Source organism: Caenorhabditis elegans, chromosome X, assembly GCF_000002985.6.
Source record: "Caenorhabditis elegans chromosome X".
Classification (NCBI taxonomy): domain Eukaryota; kingdom Metazoa; phylum Nematoda; class Chromadorea; order Rhabditida; family Rhabditidae; genus Caenorhabditis; species Caenorhabditis elegans.
Window position 1 is genome coordinate 34,530 of NC_003284.9, and position 24,283 is coordinate 58,812.

Here is a 24,283-nt window from a genome sequence, read left to right on the forward strand (position 1 = left end):
AGTCAAAAATAAATAAAATAAAAATTCAAAAAACGAGAAACGCGCCAACGCACGAGAAATGCGCCAGCAAAGTCTACTGGCGCGTTTCTTGATGCGCAGTGTATTTTTTAATATTTATTTTTTTAAATAATTGTTTTCTGCAAAAAACTCTTAAAACAATTTAAAGAAATTATTCAAAAAACTATTAAAAAATCCTATAAATTAAGTTATTCACCAGAAAAATCCCACAAAAACCCCATAAAATCACATGACGCAATTTTTTTCCAGAATGCTTCTACACCGCTCCACACATCGTCTTGGACTGCTTTTTCATCAAAATCCACTATTTTCCGGCACAATAAATCGATTTTCAACAGTTCTACCGCATATTTTGAGTGGTAAGTAGCGATTTTCAATAGAATAACTAATTTTTGAAAGTTTTCAGCTCGCAGATTTCCACAAAGGAGGCCTCGCCCGAAGGAAGAAAGTTCAGAAGCAGAGAAAAGTGAGAATTTATTTTTTATAAAATCAAAAAAAATTTGCCTTTAAAAAATCGGTAAATCAACGGTTTTCAGCGGAATTTTCTCGATTTTTCTACACAGTTTTCAGTTAAAAATTCCAATTTTCAGGTCCACCAAAACGCTGGGAATTCGAGATAAGCTGGAGCTCCAAAGGCCACCGAGAAACAAAATCCGACGCAAATTCAGCGTCAGAAGGCAATGAAAACAGGGGAAATAAGGGCGATGGCGATGACCCTCGCAAGCAATTAATGGAAAAAATGAAGCGATGGCTTGCAATTTCACTTTTTGCCTACGGAATTCTATTTATTTTATCTCCAAAAGGCCAAGGAGCTGCTGCTGTCACAGCTGATAAAATTTCATGGAGTGAATTTATAAATGAACTATTGCCAACTGGACAAGTTTATCGAAATATTATTCTACCGTAAAAGGATGTCGCAAATCTTTATTGCTATGATACTGGAGCTAAAAATTCGAGGTGTGAAAAATGCTGAAAAACAAGCCAAAAATCGTGAAAATTGACCCAAAATTACCCAAAAAATCGGGGAAAAAAGCTTAAAATAGCGAAAAAACATTGAAATTTTAATTTAAAAATATATTTTTCCGACACCTAAAAATTAAGAATATTTCGTTAAAACTAAAAAATTTATTTTTGAAAATCACTGAAATTTTCCAATTCTCCAGTAGAAATTACTGTAAAATTGTGAAAATTTACCTAAAAATTCTGAGTTTTCAGTTAAAAGCTGCAAAATTCCTAGAATTCGAGGTGAAAAATTGAGCCAAAAATCGTGAAAAATAGCGAAAATTGATTTAAAAATCCCGGAAAAACATTGAAGTTTTATTTTAAAAATATCCGACACCTGAAAATTAGAAATATTTCGTTAAACTGCAAATTTTCTGTGAAAATTTAAATTTTTGTTCAAAACACTCAATGAAAACTGCAAAATTTACGAATTTTCTAGTAAAAATTAACGGAAAAATGGCTGCATTTTTTCGCATTTTTAGAAAAAATTACTATAAAATTCAGTGAAAACTTTGCAAATTATATAAAAATCCTGTATAAAAATCCTGTTGATTTTTAAAAAGAAAAATAGTCTGAAAATCGCTGAAAATTCAAGTTTTTTGGGTTTTTGGAGCTGAAAATTGTCAGAAAACCCGTGTTTTTTATTGGAAAAACCGAAAAGCAGAAATTGCTGGGTTTCAAATTGATTTTCAGCGACATTCATTATCAAATTCGAATTTCTCGTCGTTTTCTACCCCTAACCCTGCATTTTCAGAATTCTAGCTCGAAATCCCGTAAAATCTGGTGTATTGGGTTACGGTAGTCGGTGTTTGCGTATTTTTGAAGCTACAGTAACCCAAAAATTATAAAAATTGAGCTAGAGCTCTGAAAATTACGTTTTAGGCCTAAAACTGGCAATAAATTCGAATTTGATAATAAATTTCCGCAAAAAAGCCCGAATCGTCGCAAAAATTGAGTTTCTGACTCTCAAAATATTTTTTTCAATAAATTTCATTATTAAATTCGAATTCTCCGTCATTTTCTACCCCAGCGACTGAATTTTCTAAGTTCTAACTCAAAATTCCGTAAAATCTGGTGTATTGGCTTACTGTAGTCGGTGTTTGCGTATTTTTGAAGCTACAGTAACCCAAAAATTATAAAAATTGAGCTAGAGCTCTGAAAATTACGTTTTAGGCCTAAAACTGGCAATAAATTCGAATTTGATAATAAATTTCCGCAAAAAAGCCCGAATCGTCGCAAAAATTGAGTTTCTGACTCTCAAAATATTTTTTTCAATAAATTTCATTATTAAATTCGAATTCTCCGTCATTTTCTACCCCAGCGACTGAATTTTCTAAGTTCTAACTCAAAATTCCGTAAAATCTGGTGTATTGGCTTACTGTAGTCGGTGTTTGCGTATTTTTGAAGCTACAGTAACCCAAAAATTATAAAAATTGAGCTAGAGCTCTGAAAATTACGTTTTAGGCCTAAAACTGGCAATAAATTCGAATTTGTTAATAGATTTGCTCAGAAAACTTTCGAATCTGCCCAAAAATTGAGAGTTTCTGACTCTCAAAACATTTTTCTAAAAATTTCATCCAGAAATTCAGATTCTCCGTCATTTTCTACCCCTCACCCAGCAGTTTCAGAGCTCTAGCTCAAAATTACGTGAAATCCGGTGTTTCTGGGTTACGGTAGCCGCCGGTGTTTGCGTACTTTTGGGGCTACAGTAACCCAAAAATTCTAAAAATTGAGCTGCCGAGCTAGAAAAAAACGTGGCGGGAGTGGAAAATTACGACGAATTCCAATTTCTGAATTAGATTTATCGATTAAAAAAAAACTGGAAATTTTGAATTTTATAAAAATTTGAAAAAAAAAAATTTCAAAAAATTTTTTTTTTTTCAAATTTTTCAAACTGCTCCCAAACTTTCATAAAACCCCATTTTTAGGAGTATTCTCAACGTCTGACAGCTCTGACACCCAGCTTCACAGGTGCCGACATTATGAACGTATGCAACGAATCGGCAATCCGCGCGGCGTTCAATAAATGTCACGTGGTCACTATTAAAGATATGGAATACGCGTTGGATCGAGTTTTGGCGGGCTCCGAGAAGCGGAGTAGATCACTTGTTGAAGAAGAACGAGAAGTCGTCGCATATCATGAAGCTGGGCATGCGCTGGTTGGATGGATGTTGGAGCATACTGATGCTCTGTTGAAGGTGCTGCGGGGGGATTCTGAAAAAATGTTGAAATGGAAATTTTCCGGGGAAAAATGAGTGGAATTTTCGAATTTTCCGCGGAAAATTACGTGGAAATTGCAATTTTTAAATTTTCGACCAAAAAATCCGAATTTTAAGCTCAAAATTTGTGAAAAAAAAAATGCTATTTTCTGTACCCAGAAACCCAGATTTCCTCTGAAAACCTAAAAAAATTCCCGAAAAATCAAATTTTCCGCCGAAAAGTCCAAAAAAAAAATCCAATTTTCAGATAGAAATCTCGGTTTTTTGTGAAAGTTTTTGTAGTTTCCTGCGCGATGAATTCTTCAAAAGTTCAGAAAAATCCCAAAAAATTATTCAAAAATTCAAATTTTTGGCACAAAATTCGCCCAAACCCTCAAAAACTACATTTGTAGCCTAGAATTCGCCACATTTTTTGATTTTTTTGGCCAAATCCTTTAATTTTCCCAATTTTTGGCTCAAAATTCCCACCAAAAATTCAAATTTTCCATTGAAAACTCGCACTTTTTGGCCTAAAAAAAGTTCCTCAAAAATCCGGAATAGTTTTTGAATTTTCGACCCTAAATTCCGAATTTTAAGCCCAAAATTTGTGAAAATATTGAATATTTTCCGTAAAAATTCAGATAAACTATGCTAATTTAACTCAAAATTCACCTAATTTTCAGTACGAAATTTCAATTTTCCCCCAAAAATTCAGATTTCCTCAGAAAACCTTAAAATCTCGCCGAAAAGTCCAATTTTCAGCTCGAAATCTCCTTTTTTTGGGAGAATTTTTGTGTAATTTCCCGCAAAGAATTTCCCGAAGAATTTCAGAAAAAATTGAAAATTTTGCCCAAAAATAGCCTTAAATTTGTGGCCCAAAATTCACCCAAAACCTCGAAAACTACGCTTTTAGGTGCCTAATTTTTAACAAAAAAACTTCAATTTTCCCTCTTTTTGGCTCAAAATTCCTTGAAAAAATTCTATTTTTCATTGAAAACTCGCACTTTTTGGCCTAAAACTTCCTCAAAAATCCGGAAAAGTTTTTGAATTTTCGACCAAAAAATCCGAATTTTAAGCTTTAAATTTGTGAAAATGTTGAAAATTTTCCGTTACAAAAAATCTCGCCGAAAAATCCAAATTTCAGATTGAAATTTTCGAATTTCTCGCGGAAAATTACGTGGAAATTCTAGAATTACAAGTGTTTGAATTTTTTATCGAAATTCTCAAAAATTGTGTGAAAAATTGATATTTTCTGTAAAAATTCTCTAAATTTAGCACACAAAATTTCAATTTTCCGCCAAAAAAAAACTTTTTCTAGTCTATAAAATTACGTCGAAAATAACCAATTTTAAGGAAAATCTAAAAATTGCCGAAAAAAAATTCAATTTTCAGACCGAAATCTCTCTGATTTTTCTTGAAAATTGTTGTAATTTCCCGCAAAGAATTCTTCAAAATTTTAGAAAAATATCCAAATGTTACTCAAAAAAATCAAAATTTTTGCACTTTTTGGCTCAAAATTCAAATTTGCGCTGAAAATAAAATTTTCCATTGAAAAATTCAAATTCTCCCCTCATTGTGGCCAAAAAAAAATAACAAGAAAAAAAAATCAACAAGATTCACTGAAAAATTCAATTTTTCCACTGAAAAAACCTGAAATTCCCCACTTTTTCGCCCAAAATCCCCTCAAAAATCCGTCTTTTCCCCAGGTAACAATCATCCCCCAAACGTCTGCAGCTCTCGGATTTGCTCAATATTCTCCACGTGATGACAAACATCTCTACTCAAAAGATGAGCTTTTCGATCGAATGTGCATGATGCTCGGTGGCCGATGTGCTGAGAACCTGAAATTCGGCCGAATCACGTCAGGAGCACAAGATGACCTGCAAAAAGTGACAAAATCGGCGTATGCTCAAGTGAAATTGTATGGAATGAGCTCGATTGTTGGGCCGCTATCGTTTCCGAATACTGAAGGATTTCAAATTAAACCGTATTCGAAAAAATTCGCGTCAACTTTTGATCAAGAAGCCACGCTGATTGTGGCAAAAGCCAACGAGGCGACAACTGATTTGATCAAAAATAATATGGATAAACTTGAAACGGTACAATTTTCAAGAAATTTCATTATTAAATTCGAATTCCCCGTCATTTTCTGCCCCTAACCCTGAATTTTCAAAGTTCTAGCTCAAAATTACGTGAAATTCGGTGTTTTTAGGTTACGGTAGTCGGTGTTTGCGTACTTCTGGCGCTACAGTAACCCGAAAATCTCGAAATTAACGCTAGAGATCCCAACTTTTCTGCAATTGGGATAAAAATATGTGGGGATCTCGAATTTAATACTGAAATTTTGCTTAGAAACTTCAAAACTGCTAAAAAAAATGAGACTGGAAATTCGGATAAAGATACTGCTGGAATTATTTCAGTGGAGGGAAGAACACATCCAGTTGCAGTACATCATACAAAAACGTTAGTGGATGTGGAAAAAATTTGCAAAAAAAAAAAATTTTTCGAAAAATTTTTAATTTTTTCAAAAAAAAAAATTTTCAATTCAAAATTTTATTGAAAACTATGTAGAAATTCGATCCGCCGCGTTTTTAGCTTCAAATTGACCCCCAACATGCCCTATTTCCGGCAATATTGAGTTTTTGATGTTTCGACACAGTTGAAACTGGTGATACAGTATCCCGCGTGGCGAGACCCGAAATTTTCAAATTGCACGGAACCTAGGCATGTTGGGCGTCATTTAACAGCTGGAGACTTGGAGAACACGAATATCCAGTTTTCCATGTAAAATTTCGGGAAATAAAATTTTTGGAATAAAAAACAATTTTAATTCAATAAATCATATTCTCTACGTCATCAGCTTCAAAATGAACCCCAAAATGCCTGGTGTCCGTGCAATTTGACAACCGAAACAGCTGAAACTGGTGCTACAGTACCCCGCGTGGCGAGACCCAAAGTTTTCAAAATCGTCGGAACCTAGGCATGTTGGGGGTCATTTTGAAGCTACTAAGCTCAGAATTACAAATTTGAGCAAATTTTGAACGTAAATTTCAAATAATTTCATTTTTTCCAGGTCTGTGCCAGATTACTGTCAATCGGCGGTGAATACTGTAATAAATATTCACAAACACGAGAATCCTGGCGATATTCTGGTATTCTTGACAGGACAAGACGAGGTGGAAGACGTTTGTGAGAAGCTCCGCGAGCTGGGAGAGCTTCCCCTTCAATATGTACAAAGGATCGTCGATTATGTTCAAGAAAGACTATCCGAAATGGTATTAAAAGAAAATTTGAGAAAAAATTGGATTTTTTTGAAAAATTAAAAAATCAAAAAATTTCCAAAAAAAATTTTTTTTCGGAATTTTTTTTTATTTTTCAAAAAATCCTAAATTTAAGCTAAAATTCATATTTCCACGTTTTCAGCTTCATTTTGACCCCCAACATGACCACATTCCATTCAATTTGAATTTTGGAAGTTTTGACACAGCTGAAATCGGTGCTACAGTACCCCGCGTGGAGAGACCCGAATTTTTAAAAATGGGCGGATTATAGGCAATGTGGGGGTCAATTTGAAGCTGAAAATGAGGAGAAATCGAATATGCTATCAAATTTGCAGAAATAAACATTTTAAAGAAAAAATTCCGAAAAAAATATTTTTTCGAATTTTTTTCAAAAGTTTTTTTCAGAAAAAAATTGTATTTTTCGAAATTTCTAGATTTTTAGTTGAAATTCGAGTTCTCCATGATCTCAGCTTCACAATGACCCCCATCTTGCCTCGATTCCGCACTTTTCCCAATTTTGGGTCTCGCCACGCGGGTTACTGTAGCACCGATTTCAGCTGTGTCGGTTGTAAAGTTGAACGGAATATTGGCATGTTGGGGGTCAAATTGAAGCTGGGAGCGTGGAAAATTCAAATTTTTGATTAAAAATTCATTTTTCGATGAAAAAAAAAACGTTTTTTTTTCAGGGTAATCTTCACCGAAGTGATGCAGGATTCGATCCGTGACGTCACAGTTATTGAGCCTGAATGGCTTTACGAATTGGCTCCACACTATTACGAATTTGGCACCGAAGGAGAGCTCGCCGAGAAGAGAATGAGGGGTCCTGCCACCTCAGCCGCTGACGATGATTATTAATTCGAATTTTTTTATTTTATTTATTATTGATTTTTTAAGTGTGTGTTGTTGGTTGAAATATTAATGAAAAACTGAAAAAACTAAAAAAATTTCCGAAAAAATCAATATTTTTGCAGAAAAAACCAAAAAAAAATTTTTTTTTTTCGAAATTTTTCTGAAAAATTCGAATTTTCAGGTTACTGTAGCCCCCCAAAAGTCTGAAAAAATGAGAAATTATCGATTCCGGTAATAAAATCGATTTTTTCCGAAATTATCGATTTTTTGCACCAGAAAAATCGATTTTCCAGTGAAAATTTCAAATTTTTCACTTAAAAATCACTTTATTCACACATTACATAGAGGAAAAATGCGGAAAAATCGGGAAAAAACCCCTAAAATTTTTTCCAATAAAAAAAAATCTACTGCTTTTAGTTTTTCTGGTGTTTTTTTGATTTTCGGCTGCCGTCTCAGCGTCTCCGGACTACTGGAATCCACCATTTGGTGGATTCGTGGACGGGCGGTGCGTGTCTGTTCATTTGCAACGACTGAAAGGCTGCTTTCCCATCCCAAATTATCGACATTCATTGTTCAATAATGTGTGTGCAGTAGGCAATTGAGAAAAGTCAGAAATAATTCAATTTTTCGCAATTTTTCGTAAAATCGATTTTTTGGTTTTTTTGTTTTGCCTCGTTTTGCCACGCGTTGAGGCTATTTTCCTAGTGCTAGCGGGGGGGTCCGTTTTTTCAAAAATTTGAAAATTTTCTCAAAATTTTGAATTCAGTTTTTATTCCCCAACAAAAAAAAAGAAGAAACACTTGGTGCGATTATCATAAAAGCGTAACGCTAGAGATACCGGGGGGGGGGGGGAAGAAAAAAAACTAGAAGAAAAAGTGAAGGATTACTGTAGGCGGTGTGTGGGCGTTGTGGGGAGGAGGGGTACTGTACTACGAATTCAATAAATTGCGGTGGAGGGGGGGAATAAAAAGAAAAAAGAAATGAAAGTTTAGTGGTGATAAATAGAGATCTTTTAAAAAAGGCACGAATCGAGATAGAAAGAGATATGGGACAATTAATTAAAATTAAAATAAATTTCAGAGATTCCTTGCTAATTCCAACGGGTTGAACGACGGCTTCGTCTCGAGTTTGTTTCAGCTGAAAAAAATTGAGGGTTTTTAAGGAGATTTTTGAGCGGGAAAACAGAGATCAAAAATGGGCGTTTCGATTGAGGCCACGCCTATTTTTCTGTGCCCCAAGTTTTGCTGATGCTGCAGAATTTTGAATTCGCGTTATTTCCGGAGCTTCGTTGTCTCGTTTGAACTCGAAATTTTGCAGCAGCAAAAATCTTGGGGCACGGAAAAATAGGTGTGGTTTCGATTGAGGCCACGCCTATTTTTCTGTGCCGCATGGAAAAATTGCTTCTTCAAAAAACTCACCACTCGCTGGTGGTGGTGGTGGTGGAGCATCAACTGTCGATCCGAACATTGTAAGAACACGGCCCTGAAGCGACATACTGTGCTCAGCTGGAGCATCGTCGACACTTTGGCTAGCGGCTCCGCGAGTTCGAGAACGTGTGCTCGGAGATTTGACGACGACGCTTGTGGGTTTTGGAGCACCACCGACGGATGGAGCAATTGTCGTGGTGGGGGCCGTGTTGGATGATGAGAGATGATCGTCGAGTGGGATGACAGAGAGCTGGAAAAGAAATCTATGAAATTAAATTTTGAAAAATTAAACAAATTAAAAGGGGCGGGGCGTCGAATTGCAAACCTGCCGCGCGGTTCTCTTTTTTTTTTTGGTTTTTTTTAAAGTGTTTTTTGAGAAATTCGAAAATTTTCGTTTTTTGGTCCATTTTTTGGCTCTCATGTCGATTTACGCAGAACTACTCAGGATTCTGCACGATTTTCCTCATTTTGTACTGCATTTCTCATTTAAAATACCCTTTTTCAAGTAATTTTGGAGTTTTTCAATGATTTTTTGGTGGAAAACTTGATAATTACAGAGAAACTACTAGAAATTAGTAATTCTCAATGGAAAATGCAGTAAAAATTGAGGAAAATCCTGCAGAATTCTGAGTAGTTCACCGTAATTCGACATAAATGCTGAAAACAATTTTTTAATGCTCTCATGTCGATTTACGCAGAACTACTCAGGATTTTGCACGATTTTCCTCATTTTTAATGAATTTTCCATTTAAAATACCCTTTTTCGAGTAATTTTTGGGGGTTTTCAACCAAAATCGATGAATTTTTTGTTTATTTTAAAAGGAAAATGCAGAAAATGAGGAAAATCGTGCAGAATCCTGCGTAGTTCACCGTAAATCGACATTTTCATACTTCCAAGCTCCAAATCTCCAAAAAAAATTCCGTCCGCACCTCAACATTCTCCAAATCCTCGCCTTCCGTACTCGGAATAAATCCACGTCGAGTCACTGCGGGTGGTGTCGAGCACTCGCCAGCTTTACGCTTCCGTGAACTACGACTATTGTACTCGACAAACGCGATCTTCTTCGGATTCTTCTTCTCGGGCGCCACCGACGACTTTTTCGACGATGATTCAGACGCTTCTCGCTCGATTCCATCAACTTCTTCGGTTTTTTTGAGCGGCGGCTTTTGAGCAGTAGGCTTTGCAGGCGGCTTTTGCGGAGATTTCGGCTTCTTTTCCACTTTTTCTTCAGCCTTTTCCACAGCCTTTTCAGACTTCGGCGCTGGGCCAGACTCGTTGGGCTTCCTCTGCTCCTTCTTCTCCTTTTCCTTCACCTTCTCCACCGCCTTCTTCTTCGCCTCCGTTGCTCGCACACGTTTCGCCGATAAAACTGGCTCGGATTTCGGTGGAACGACGCGTCGCTCTGAAAAAATTCAAAAATTAGATGAATTTTTATTAGAAATCGAAAAATCCCTCACTTCTCTGATTTTTCGCCGGAGGCTCCGTAGGCGTCGCAAAGCTTGAAGTGCTCGGCTGAGTTGTTCGGCTCACAGATCGACGTGAAGCCGGTGGTGATGGTGCTGGTGCAGGAATCGATGCTTCTGGAGCATCTTCTCGAGCCGCTGTGGCGTTGGCGGCCGGCGAGTTTCGTGGAAGTTGCCCGCGCATTGGTAGACCATTTCCAAAATCGTTCATGACGCGATATTGCGGACCATCTCGGACGACGCTGAAAATTCAGATTTTTAGTGTTTTCTAGTGTTTTTTAGTGTTTCTTAAAGGCTTTTTCGGGCTTTTAAAGGTGGAGTAGCGCCAGTGCGGAAATTGCTTTAAAACACGCCTTTGGTATCACAATGACCGAATATCATGATAAAAAATTCAAAAAATGTTCTAGATTTTATATGATTTTTTGAAAATTGGAAAAATCACAGTTTTCACCTAATTATTTTTAAATTTCCGCCAATTGGATTTGTTCGGTGGAGCGCGCTTGCACGTTTTTAAATTTATTTATTTTAAAATTTTTGTTATTTTCCACCGATTTTTAATGTTTTCGGTGTATTTTTGCTCGAATTTTAGAGAAAAAGCCAAGATAAATGCAAATTTTCGATTAAAAAGCACGCTTACAGACGTAAAAATGAAAAAGTAACGCTTTTAAACGATTTCAAACCTGAATTAACTAATTTCACTCTAATTTCAGGCGTAAATCAGTGAAATTAATTAATTCAGGTTTGAAATCGTTTAAAAGCGTTACTTTTTCATTTTTACGCCTGTAAGCGTGTTTTTTTAATCGAAAATTTGCATTTCTCTTGGCTTTTTCTCTAAAATTCAAGCAAAAATACAACGAAAACATTAAAAATCGGTGGAAAATAACAAAAAATAAAATGAACAAAAATAAAAACGTGCAAGCGCGCTCCATCGAACAAATTCAATTGGCGGAATTTCAAATAGGAATTAGGGGAAAACTGAGATTTTTTCAATTTTCAAAAAATCATTTAAAATCTAGAAAATTTTTTGAATTTTTTTTATCAAGATATTCGGTCATTGTGACCACATAGGCATGTTTTAAAGCAATTTCCCCACAGGGTGTAGTCCTTTTTCAGGCCTTTTCGGGCTTTTTCAGACTTCTAGGCCTTCCATACCCTCTCTGCTGCATTCTCGAATCCATTCCACCAATTCCACCATACTCCACTTGATTTCCACCGATCGAGAAAGGCTGCGCAGCAACCATCGGCCGATTTTGAATATTATGGCGCACGGGAAGCTGTTGCTGCTGGGGAGCCACTGACGTTGATGGAAGACCACCGCCCGTCTGCTGGTTTCGTCGGTACTGTGTTCCTGGAGATCCGGGACCGACGGCGTCTTCGGGCATCCATTGCTTGACAATGTTGCAGTCTTCGTCCAGGCCGGCGATACATGGGAACGGGCCTTCTGTCGGGAGAATGATTCGGTCCGCGGGATCCGGCGGATCGTAGTTGTGATCCTGAAATATACAGAAAATTAAGTTTTGCATTGCAAATATCGATTTAAAACTGGAAAATAGCCTCTAAAATCGACATTTTCCCTTACACTATACGGCAACCAGAAGTTTGCCCTCAAAATCGCCTCTTCCACATCAGTATCATCATCAGAATCGATCCAAGCTGTGTCTGCAGTCGGTCCCTCGGCTGCCAACTGTTCTTCTTCTGTCAATGGACGAGCATCTGCTGCTGCTGGTTCACCGAAATTATTCGCTCTCTGCTGTGGAGCAACGTAGTTTGATGGATTGTAGGCCGCCGGTTGAAAGACAGAAATCTGAGGAATCTGCTGCGGCTCGGGGATTTGCGGTTCTTGGTAGAATTCCTGATTCTCCATTTGATGGTCAACTGGGTAATTGTCTGGAGCCTCGTGTGTCGCTTCAGAAGCTTGTGGATCCTCTGAGACTCCTTGAATGGGCTCTGAAAATTTTTTAAACTTAGATTTCGGGCCATTACACAGCAAAATCCTACCTTGAGCCATAACAATTGGCTCGGCGATCTCTGGTTGTTGTTGCTGTGGTGGTGGTTGCTCGAAGAGCTCCTCGTCGGCTGGAAGCGTATGCTCTCCGTCTGCCATTTTTCCTTGTCTAGCGACGACGACTTTCTGGCATGCAATACTTGACGAACCTGAAAATTGGCGAAATTAAAGTGAGAACAATCGATAAAATTAGAAAAACTATCGAATACGCCAGAAAAAAAAATTGAGAGACATGAAAAACCAAAGAAAACGCAGGGAAAAATATCAAAAATCAATAATTTTCGCATGATCAGAAATTTAGCTGAAAAACCATCAAAATTGGCCAATTTCAAGCGAAAAAAAGCGAGAAATTTATCGAAAAATCACTGAAATTCAGCTAAAAACCCTCAAATTCCGTGGGTTTTCAGCAAATTTCAGCGAAAAATTACCTAAAAATCGGCGGAAAATTGCTAAAAACAACACAAAAAAGTCGTTAAAAATCCAAAAAATTTCGATTTTTATCCGAAATTTAGCTGAAAAACCATCAAAATTGGCCAATTTTCAGCGAGGAACCGCTTAAACAAGAATTTAGCGTTAAAATCAAATTTTCTAGGAATTTTTCTCGATTTCAGGGGTAAATACACCTAATTTTACGGGTTTTGGGGTGATTTAAAGCCGAAAAAACGTCTAAAATCTCATAAAAACACGAAAAACCGAAGAAATTCACAAAAATCCGCCAGAAATGTTTCAATTCTTCTCAAAAACCGAATGGCGCCGATTCAAAAATAGGCCTACAGTGCTTTTGAATGTTTTCGTGGCGAGACCCGCAGTGTTAAATTTTATTTTACACATTTCTGCCGCATTTTTCTGAAGTTTTCCTGCAGAATCATTATTACGACAATTATATTAGTTAGCTTGTAAAAAATCAGATTTATTAAAAGTCTAGAAATTGCTGAAAACAGGTCCCGAAAACCTCGCGGAATACGGTAACACTCGTTTCAGCTGTGCGATTTAATTTCGAGATATTTACGCGCTGTCGAAAGGGTATTTTCTGTTGACTTTCGCGGCGAAAACTCGAAAAAATCGGCAATTTCTATTGATTTTTGTCGATTTTTGCATAATTGATCGAATTTCGTGTTAAAAATCACATTAAGATTTCAAAAAACCATGCAAAACCACGGTGGAAATGATGAGATTATCGAATTTTTCGATTAAAACCCCGAAATTTCAATTTTTCAAGATATAATGGCTATCCGCCGCCAGAAAGGGTTAGTTTTCACGGGAAATTCAATGAAAATAATCATTTTTTATTCCAGAGATTTTACGACACGGAGAAAAAGGACGAGCGTTGGCGAGAGGAACGGCGAAGCGAGTCTTGGCGGGAAAATCCCCAATTTCCACGGCGAGAAGAAGCCTGACGACCGATTCCACCACAATTTCAGCTTGGAAGAGGTATTTTAAGCTTGAAAATCCTGGAAAACCAGGAAAAAAACGGAAAAAACCAGAAAAATTCCAGATCGAGCTCCAATGCCGGTCGACGACACATTTTTGTGAGATATGGCGCGAAACGGTGAGTTTCTGGCCGAAATCCCGAGCTAAAAATGATTTTTCAGGCTTAACAACGGAAATTTAGTGGATCGAGACGGTTATACACTCAAAATCCGCGATCCAGACTGCCGAGCGGTAGGTTTTCGCGGAACATCACTGAAAAACCCCGATTTTTTCAGCCTTCGCCTCCAAAATATAACCCGGGACGCGAGTAACGCAGATATCCAGACGATTTAGGCCGAAGATCGGTGAATTTTTGAATAAAACAGGAAAAATGAGCCAAAAATGACCGGATTTGTGCAGTTTTTGCCCAAAAACCGCCATTTTCTCGATATTTTCTTGTTTTTTTGGGCGATTTTTGCCCTAATTCTTGAATATTTTATTGGTTTTCAGCGCTCGCCACCACGATATCACTCAGGACCGCGTGAAGATCGATTTTCAGACAGAAATCCGCCTCGTGGAGTGAGTTTCAGCGAATTTTTGGAGAAAAATCGCTGGAAAATCGATTTTTTCGCAAAAAAATGAGCTCCGGGAGAGAAATCAGCAGTAAAAATGGATTTTAACGCTGAAAAACCGGATTTTCACCGAAAAAGTCTGAAATTTCGCGTTTTGCAGTTAAATTTTCAGCATTTTCAGCGAATTTCTGACTGAAAAAATCGTTTTTTTGTGAAAAACTCAATTTTTCTCGTAAAAATAGCCAGAAAACCAAATTTTAACGCTGAAAACCCTAATTTTTCCCCGAAAAAACCTGAAAATACACGTTTTTCAGTCAAAATTTAGCATTTTTAGCTGATTTCTGTGGAAAAATGGCTGGAAAATCGATTTTTTCGTGAAAAACTTTAATTTTTCTTGTAAAAATAGCCAGAAACCCAAATTTTAACGCTGAAAATGCGATTTTTCACCGGAAAAGCCTGAAATTTCGCGTTTTTCAGTCAAAATTTAGCATTTTTAGCGAATTTCTGAAGAATATTGGCTGAAAAAATCCAAGGAAAAAACGTCAAAAATCAGGGATTTTGAACTAAAATAGAGCTTATTCAGAGATTTTCAACTGAAAATTTGAATTTTAATGCTATTTAAAGTAGTTTGTAGATCAAACTCGGTTTTTCTCAGCGATTTCCAGCGAAGTCTGCAAAAAATTCTATAAATTTTAGGCTTTTTTTGGGAGAAATTGGGGATTTTTTGAAGATTTTTTAGCTTTTTTAGTTTTTTTTCTCGGCGTTTTTTGCTCAATTTTCGATGAAAATTAGGGAGTTTTTAGGCTTAAAGTTGAAAAATTGGACTATTTTGTGGAAAAAATGGGAGTTTTCGGATGATTTTGACTTAAAATTGGGCTTTTCGTGAAATTTTTTAGCCTTTTCTGGAAAAATGGACGTTTTGAGCACTTTTTTGAAGATTTTCAGCTCAAAATCAACAATTTTGACAAGATTTCAGTCATTTTTCGGCGTTTTTTGCTCAGTTTTCGATAAAAATTAGGGAGTTTTTAGGTTAAAAGTTGAAAATTTGGAGCATTTTGTCGAAAAAATGGGATTTTTTGAAATATTTTGACCTAAAATTGATTAGAAAAATGCATTTTTTTAACTTGAAAAACCCTCTAATCATTTTTCGGTGAAAAATCGGATTTTCAGCGTTAAAATCCGGTTTTCTAGCTATTTTCGCTATTTTTTTCAGGGAAAATTCGATTTTCCAGCCATTTTTCTTCAAAAATTTGGCTGGAAAATGATTGAAATTGGCCGAAATTTTGTGAAAATCGTCGAAAAATGACGGAAAATTGCCAAGAAAACTCACGGAATTTGAGGGTTTTTAGCTGAATTTCAGTAATTTCCCGGGCTTTTTCAGCTAAATTTTTGTCAAAAATCGGAATTTTAGCGACTTTTTTCCAATTTTATGGCGATTTCTGGCGATTTTATGATGGAAAAAAACTGAATTTTTGCAATTTTTGCTAGAAAATTTCGAAAAAATTGGCGATTTTCCACCGGATTTTCGTCAAAATTGGCTGAAAATTCACGAATTTGGGGATTTTCCAGCTGAATTTCAGGCAAAAATCGAAATTTCGTCAATTTTTTTAATTTTTGAGCGAAAATTGGCTGAAAATTCACGAGTTTTGGGCCGATTTTAGTGATTTTCAGTGATTTTTCACGAGTTTTTCGTCGATTTTCTTCGATTTCGCGATGAAATTGTCGATTTTTGCCCGTTTTTTGTGATTTTCGGGCGATTTCCACGAATTTTCGGCACTTTGAATCGATCTTCCCGGGATATATGCAGGAGAACGCTGAAAATATGAATTTTCACTGAAAAATGCCAAAAATAACCCAAATTTCCTGATTTTTCCACTAAAAACTTCAATTTTTAATAACTTTACCATTAAAAATTACAAAAAAATTCCGATTTTCCTTCTATTTTCACCGGAAATCCTCAATTTTTCAGGCTTTTCCCGGCAAAAATCGCCGAAAATTCGGAATTTTTCACTAAAAAGTCCATTTTTTCAGCTTTTCCCCGTCAAAAACCCCCAAAATTCTCTTTTTTATCCTCTAAAACCTCTCAATTAACTGGAAATAATGAAAATCCGGCAAAAACGGTAGAAAATTGACTAAAAAAGCCAAAAAAATCGGACGACAATGTCAAAAATTCACTGAAAATGGCCGGAAAAACTGAAAAAATCGATGAAAAATGATTGAAAATGTCAAAAAATCCGGCAAAAATGGTAGAAAATGGTCGAAAAACCGAAAAAATCACTAGACAATTGGTGAAACTTTCAAAATTTCACTGAAAATGGCCGAAAATAGCCTGAAAATTCAATTTGCTACATGAAATATCAGATTTTTAACTGAAAAACAGGCAATTTTTTGAATTTTTTTCACTAAAAAATGCGGAAAAATTGCATATTTTCGCCAAAAACTTCAATTTTTAATGACTTTTCCATTAAAAATTACCAAAAATTCCGATTTTCCCTCTATTTTCTCAGAAACTATCAATTTTCTGGCAAAAAAATCACTAAATTTGCTGAAAAATCGCCTAAAAACCTCGAATTTTCCTATATTTTCACGAAAAAAGCGGAATTTTTCACTAAAAACTCAATTTTTTCAGCTTTTCCCCGTCAAAAACCACAAATTTCGCCTATTTTCTCCTAAATCTCTAGCAACATCTTCTTTTCTGATAGTTTGCCCGTTTATGGAGTACGTAAAGTCCTTTTTGTTGGTACCTAGTGTCATGTGTACCGTTTTACTGTTGTTCAGGTCAAGTTTTGACAATTTAGACCACTCACTAACCAAGTTAATTGCCAGTTGCAATTTATTCTCGTTTTCCTTTTTTGGAGTCTTAACATATAATTTTGTGTCATCCGCAAATTGCTGACATTGCACATTACCAGGTAGTATTGATGATATTTCATTCACGAAAATTCCGAAAAGTACAGGCGAGAGAACTGCCCCCTGAGGCACTCCGCAGATGGCCTGCTTTACACTGGAGAGGGTATTTCCTATTTTTACTCTAAATGTTCTATTTGCTAGAAATTGCTTAATCCAAATTAAAAGGTTCTTGTTCAGGCCTATTTTTACTAATTTTTCTAAGAGAAGATCATGGGCTATTCTATCGAATGCTTTGGAGTAATCCAAATAAATAATATCTACTTGAGCACCTTCGTCAATACTTTGAGTCCAATAGTTAATGCTATCTAGCAGATTCGTAATTGTTGATTGTTGATAATTTTCAATTTTTTCAACAAAAAACTTGTGAAAATGGATTTTGTGGAAACTTTAAAAAAAAAGGTTGAAAATCACAGGAAAAACGTACAATTTTTGAAAAAAAAATCCTGAATTAAAAAATCCACGCCCAATTATTGGCAGTTCGGGAAAAACTTGAAATATCCCCAACAAAAAACTAGTTTTTGTTAGTTTTTCGGACAAAATGCCTCTCTTTAGCCGAAATAACGGATCCTGAAAAACTTCAATTTTAGTGGAAATGCGCTCTATTGCGAATAAGAGGTACGAATTCCGCTATTTCCCCCACTTTGTAATTGTTTCTGAAAAAGCCATCGACTTTAAAGGGACATGATCTACCCCCATGTCCCTTTAAAATAGGTGAGCCCCAGCACAAATACATTGTGGAAAACGCATGAAATTGTACCTACTATTCTCAATGGAGCGCATTTGCCACCGGGGATGCGGAAGCTATGCCCAAATTTCCCATTTTCGAGAAAATTGTAAAACTGAACAATTGAACCGAGAAATGGGCGGAGCTTAATTAAGAACTAGGTTTTAAACAATAAGAAAACTCCCCTACAATGGTTTTTTGTTGCATGGAATCGATTAAATTCCGATTTCTAACCAAGCTTTCTTTTCGGTTTTTTTTTAAATTCAATTTATTCCAAAAGCTTTGAAACATGAAAAATAATATTTCTCAATTCTTTTCAAACATTTTTTTAATAATTTGGAAAAAAGTTATTTAAATTTAACAAAAAATCGATAATTTTGCCTATTTTTTCCAGTGGCTACAAAGCGGATATGTGGAGTGCAGGTGTCACCCTTTACAACCTGGTTTCTGGAAAATATCCATTCGAAAAGCCTGTTCTATTGAAATTGTATGAATGTATTGAAACTGAGCCACTACAAATGCCAACTAATGTTCAATTGACAAAGGATCTACAGGAGTTTGTTTTTTTTTCAGAAAAAAAGAAACATCAAATATTAGAATTGCAGAAAAATAGAAAATTTCACTCAAAATGGATAAAATCTCTCTTAAAATATTTATGTAAATACATGATTGTAAGAATCATAATTATTCATATTTTGAAGTTATCAAAAAATTTATAGAATTGTTAAGTTTGCATTAATTAGATTTTTCCAGTTTGCAAAAAAAAAAGAATAATTATTTTCGAATTCCCGCGCAAACGAGTGACGCAGTTAAAAACAACTGCCGGAAAACAAAGAAATATCAGGTTGTCCCATAAGTTTTTGTACTTTTTTTCAAATATTTTTCCAAAACTTCTAGAAAGTTTTAAAATTTTTTCATCGTAGGTCGTGTCAAGGTCGGGTCGTCCCCTTTCAGAAAAGATTCATTTCATCCATTTCTACTTTGCCACGATGACAATCATCAAACTTGAACGTCGAGACGTTAGATTGCTTCTTCTTTATGAATTTCGTCTTGGTCATTCAGCAATGGAAGCGGAACGAAACATATGCGGTGCGATGGGTGAGGGAGCACTCTCTTATAATACAGCAAAGAGTTGGTTTCAAAAGTTCAAGAACGGCGACTTCAGTCTCGAAGAAATAGAACGTTCTGGGCGACCGGTAGAGTTAAATGAAGAAGACCTAGTGAAGCTGGTGGAGGAAGAGCCTCGTCTTAGTCTTCGTGAAATGGAAGAGAAGCTTGAGTGTTGTCATAGCACAATTGCACGTCACTTGGGTCGCCTTGGTTTTACTTCAAAACTTGGAACTTGGGTGCCTCATGAACTTTCGGCATCACAGAAGCTCACTCGGGTCAACGTTTGTACTCAACTTCTAACTTTTCGTCGAAAGTTCGATTGGCTGAACAATCTGGTTACTGGAGATGAGAAGTGGGTGCTCTATGTTAACCATTCCAGAAAACGTCAATGGCTTCCGATCGGTGAGAAAGGAATACCGACGCCAAAGCCTGATCTTCACCCAAAAAAGATTATGATCTGTGTCTGGTGGGGTGTTCAAGGACCCGTGCACTGGGAATTGTTGCCAACTAATAAAACTATCACTGCTGATTACTATTGTGCCCAATTGGACCGAGTTGCAGAAAAGACCAACGGAAAATATGAAAAACTATATTTTCTTCACGATAATGCTAGGCCTCATGTCGCCAAGAAGACTTTCCAAAAGCTGCAAGATCTTGGTTGGACTGTTTTACCGCATCCACCATATTCTCCAGATCTTGCACCAACCGACTACCATTTGTTCTTGTCTCTCAGTGACTACATGCGCGACAAGCAATTCGACGACGAAGAGCATCTCAAAACTGAACTCTCCACTTTCTTCTCATCGCGTTCGCCGGATTTCTTCTCCCGTGGCATCATGATGTTACCTAGTAAATGGCAACAAGTGGTGGACACTAATGGTGAATACTTGTGTGAATAGTACTACTTGTCGCTTGAGAGAAATAAATTTTTTTCAAAAAAAAAATAGTACAAAAACTTATGGGACAACCTGATAATTAGGCTTTTTTTTTGCAAAATTGAAAAAATCTAATTAATATAAATAGAAAAGTACTATAAATTTTTTAAAAATGGTTTTCAAATAACAAAACTGTCGGAAAACGCAAAAAATGTCGAAAGTGACGTCACTCGTTTGCGCGGTAATTCGAAAAAAAATCTGCCCTTTTTAAATGTGCTTTTTTTGTTGCAAAATTTGAGAAAAATCATTTAAAACAATTTAAAAAATTCTATAAAGTTTCTAACAGTTATGTTTGATATACTGCAACTGTATTCTGTCATTTATGGGGTTATGGGGTTATTCAAGTAATGTTGCAAAATTTATTTAAATACATTTATGACGTCTGTATAACGTAATTGTTTTTTAAAATGTGGGTTGATACAGTTGTGAAGTCATTTCTTTGAACATATCTTAGTTTTCCGACACCACTTAAATAACCCCATTATTCAAGTAGTGTCGGTAAATTAAAATGTGTTTTAAAAATGCGTCACAACTGTATTAAATTAAAGGTGGGGTACCGAAATTTGAGAGTTTGCTTTTTTAGACCCAAAATGGTTCAAAACTACTGAATTTCGTAATGAGACGTTCTGAAAATTTTTCAAAAAAAAAAGTTATGTCCGCTCAAAGTTTTTTGGAAAAAATGGTCAATTTTTAGTTAAAATCACAAATTTTGGAAACTTATCGGTGTCGCAGCGGTTGGAACTTAATTTTTATTTATTCATCATTTTTTAATTTTTTGGTCTTTGATTGGGCGTAAAATTTTTTTCGAAATTGGAAACCTAACGATGTCGGTTTTTCGATTTTCCGAAAAATATGTTTACAAAAAACATAAGAAAACATATAAATTTGACATATACATATATATACCTATAGACTACCGTATTTCTTCTATTAATATGGCTGCAATACTATTTTTCGATGTTCTTCCCGCTTGCAATACTAATAGGGAGTGCAATACTAATTTTCAGAACATTTTCTGACTTTGAGCTTACTAGTTTTTTCCTGAAAAAAACTCGAATCATATGTAAAAATTCAGAAAATTTGATTTTCATATAAGTTCAAAAACTTCAATCTCGTAGAAATGATGTGAAAACTGTTGCAAAATAGGCAAAAAATGTTGTTGAAATTCTGAAATTAGCGAGACGGGTTTGCAATACAAAAAAGCTAACGCAAGACTATTAGAGAGTGCAACACTAATAGAGAGTGCTATACTAATTTTCGGAAGGTCTCCGAGGGGCAATACTAATAGGGAGGCCATATTAATAGAAGATATACGGTATATATATATATATATATATATATATATATATATATTTATACAGGGTGGGCCAAAAGTATGGTAACACATGAAGCGCTCTTTTACATGAGCTTTTCGCGCGACTGCCACGTCAAACGTACATTCTTTTATCGAATACTGATAGCTGAATAAATTTCCTTCAATTTGACTCAAATTTGTAATGTTTCCCAATAAGGTGCGATATTAATCACCTCGACAATTTGGCGAACCCTTTCGAAAAAACGGTAATTTGGCACGCGGCACTTCCCACGCAAACGCACCTCCCATGCACGCCAATAATTTTCAGATGTATGATTTTTATGTTAAATCGAAAGTTGAAGAAATGAAGAAGCGTTTTTGATTGTTTTTGTAGCATATAAAAATTTTCTGTGTCGGCACTGGCGCCTAGCAATAACCTTTGAATATTTCATGAATTCAACTTTCCGAAATTTACTCAGTTTTTTTGGTTTCACAAGGCGTAACGACCCACAAAATCATCCGAGCTAAATTTTTTATAAAAATTCTGAAAAGTCAGGTCAAAACGTGCCAAAAAGTACTAAAATGAATTTTTCTTCATACTGCTGCCGCCGCTCACATCCATGTTTCTGGCGACTGAGTCATTCAAGACTTAAACTACTGCCACAGTCCATGACAGAAATACCACGACAGAAATTTTTTGGATTTTTGTTTGAAAAGAATCTCCAGACCAAGAGCATTCTTTGAACTATAAAAACTTGTAAGATACTTGATGGATTCCTCGAGAAAAATGTCGAAATCCCGCAGAATGCCGACTTGCGTGCCATAAAGATCGTGATCTCAAAAGTTCTGAAGGCCTGTAGCGATGCGGATGGGGAAATTTTGAAAATTCAAAACGTTAATCTGGTCAGTATTTTATGGAGAACAAAACTTGTAAAAATTGATGTAATAACTCTCTCCACACGTGAAGTTATAGAGCTGCAAACGTGTTACCATACTTTTGGCCCACCCTGTATATATATATATAAATAAATAATGCTATATATATAATGCTCAAAATTTCAGTTATTCATAAAAAAAATTTTACCTTTAAAAACTCAGAACTTTTCGAAATTTTCCTCAAAACCTGCCAAAATTTACAAATTTCCATTAAAAAAATTGGGTCTGCTAATTATCTCTTTGTAGTTTGTAGTCCAGCAGACCCAAGTCTATAAGGGGGATTTAATGGTTATAGTTTAAAAATCACTGGAAACGACATTTTTTCTCTAGTTTAACCAAAATTCCATATTTTCACCATCTAAATTTCCTGTTAAAATTGTGGTAGAAAATGTTTGATTTTTCGGAAAACCTATTATAATTTCGTGATCTCCTAATAACTATTTCAACATGGAGTACCGAAATTTGAGTCTTTGCTTTTTTTAGACCCAAATTGTGGTCCAAAACTACCGAATTTCGTAATGAGACATTCTGAAAATTTCTCAAAAAAAAGTTATGGCCGTTCAAAGTTCGGAAAAATAAGGCCCATTTTCAGCTAAAATCAAAATTTTTTCGAACTTCTCGGTGTCGCAACATCTAGAACCTAATTTTTATTTAATTATCACTTTTTAATAAATATTGTGGTCTTTGAGTGGGCGTTTATTCGTTGATTTAAGTACATTTATAGGTCAGTGGGGCACAAATAAAAGTTACATTTTGTGCCCAAAAGATCATAAATGTACTTAAATCAAAGAATAAACGCCCACTCAGAGACCACAATATTTATTAAAAAGTGATGAATAAATAAAAATTATATTCCAGACTTTGCGACACCGAGAAGTTGGAAACAATTTTGATTTTAGCTGAAAACGGGCCTTATTTTCTCAAATTTTTAACCGCCATAACTTTTTTTTGAGTAATTTTCAGAACGTCTCATTACGAAATTTTTAAATAATTTTCAGACTTCAATAATTATGATATTTTGAAGTTTTTTAATTCATACTGCTGAAAATTTCAAATTTTCGAAGTTTAGTCTAAATTTATTAATTTTCCTTCTCTTTTTTACAGTTTGCTCACAAAACTTCTGGAAAAAGACTTTAACGAGCGTCCAACGTGTCTCGAAACAATGATTCATCCATGGTTTCTGTCAACTTTCCCAGAGGTAACGAGAAAAAATCTCACTGCAACTTTTTCCTCACGAGGGACGAGGAAAAGTGGTTTCTAGGCCATGGCCGAGGGGCCGACAAATTTCAGCGGCCATTTATCTTGCTTTGTTTTCCGCCTGTTTTCTTTTGTTTTTCATCGATTTTTCCCGGTTTTTCTTATTAAAACTGATAAATAAATATTTTTTGCAGATGCTAAAACAATTTCCAAGTAAAAAAATTATGTATTCAGTGGGCAAGTAGCGGTGAAAGTGGGCAATGTAAAATGATGGATTACGGGAATACAAAACCTAAACTTTTTCTGAAACATGATACATATGTTGCTTAGATGCTGAAATTACCTGATTTTCATAACGAGACCGCTGAAAAAGTTTTGAGGTTTTCAAAATTCAACTTTTTGTGCGAAAATCTCGACTTTTTCCTGTTCTGCCAGCAAATGCTTCATCGAATTATTGTTCGTCCTGGCCATTACTATCCGCTGGGCTATGAAGCGCATGCACCGCCCGAGATCCTTGTTTTCAGTTTCCTGGTACTCATAATACGTCTTCAGCTCGGGATCATTGCGAATTCTCTTCAGCAGATTCAAATGAGCGTTCAGTGTTATTATGTTCGGCTCCACATTGACCCTTGTCAATTCTGAATTATCCTTGAGTAGCTGGCAACGATCGCGATAACTTGACAACTGATATGAGGAGTATCGCAAATACACAGGAAGTTCCAACTTGAAAGGAGGTGCTTTGAAAGCGAATTTTATCACACGTAACATTTCCGATGTTTTGCCAGCTGAATATTTTTTCAGCGCAAAATAAATAACATTGTTATCATGCTATCAGAAAAAATTAACATACCGTTTTCTCCTATGGATCTTTTTTTGGCCTTAGATTTTAATTTTTCGGCATCTTCAGGCATTGGAGCAGTTTTACACTCAAAATAATAAAACTGCGTGGCG

At 35.7% G+C, this 24,283-nt stretch overlaps 2 protein-coding genes, 1 non-coding gene and 1 pseudogene across 4 annotated transcripts; 2 read left to right on the top strand and 2 right to left on the bottom strand.

Annotated features, from left to right (window-relative positions):
- The first annotated feature begins 268 nt into the window (after nt 1-268).
- Y73B3A.21 lies at nt 269-7,354 on the top strand (annotated as a pseudogene). Its single transcript has 7 exons — nt 269-377; nt 425-484; nt 609-975; nt 2,949-3,218; nt 4,925-5,317; nt 6,292-6,493; nt 7,186-7,354. Coding segments are annotated over exons 1-7 (1,570 nt in total).
- Nucleotides 7,355-8,102: 748 nt separating this feature from the next.
- Y73B3A.1 (JmjC domain-containing protein) lies at nt 8,103-12,404 on the bottom strand. Its single transcript, NM_075680.7, has 7 exons — nt 12,238-12,404; nt 11,819-12,186; nt 11,392-11,732; nt 10,234-10,481; nt 9,706-10,178; nt 8,767-9,025; nt 8,103-8,485 (listed from the first exon to the last, which is right to left on the bottom strand). The coding sequence occupies exons 1-7, from the start codon at nt 12,341-12,343 to the stop codon at nt 8,439-8,441; spliced, it is 1,842 nt and encodes a 613-aa protein (NP_508081.2). The 5' UTR covers nt 12,344-12,404; the 3' UTR covers nt 8,103-8,438.
- A 245-nt stretch (nt 12,405-12,649) lies between these two features.
- Y73B3A.30 lies at nt 12,650-12,977 on the bottom strand. The gene has a single exon (NR_102139.1). It is a non-coding gene; the product is annotated as a small nucleolar RNA Y73B3A.30 (small nucleolar RNA).
- Nucleotides 12,978-13,160: 183 nt separating this feature from the next.
- On the top strand, nt 13,161-23,534 carry Y73B3A.20 (uncharacterized protein). The gene is made up of 8 exons (NM_075679.8): nt 13,161-13,491; nt 13,540-13,675; nt 13,740-13,793; nt 13,837-13,906; nt 13,951-14,019; nt 14,165-14,233; nt 18,255-18,416; nt 23,240-23,534. The coding sequence occupies exons 1-4, from the start codon at nt 13,469-13,471 to the stop codon at nt 13,840-13,842; spliced, it is 219 nt and encodes a 72-aa protein (NP_508080.2). The 5' UTR covers nt 13,161-13,468; the 3' UTR covers nt 13,843-13,906; nt 13,951-14,019; nt 14,165-14,233; nt 18,255-18,416; nt 23,240-23,534.
- Nucleotides 23,535-24,283: the final 749 nt, after the last annotated feature.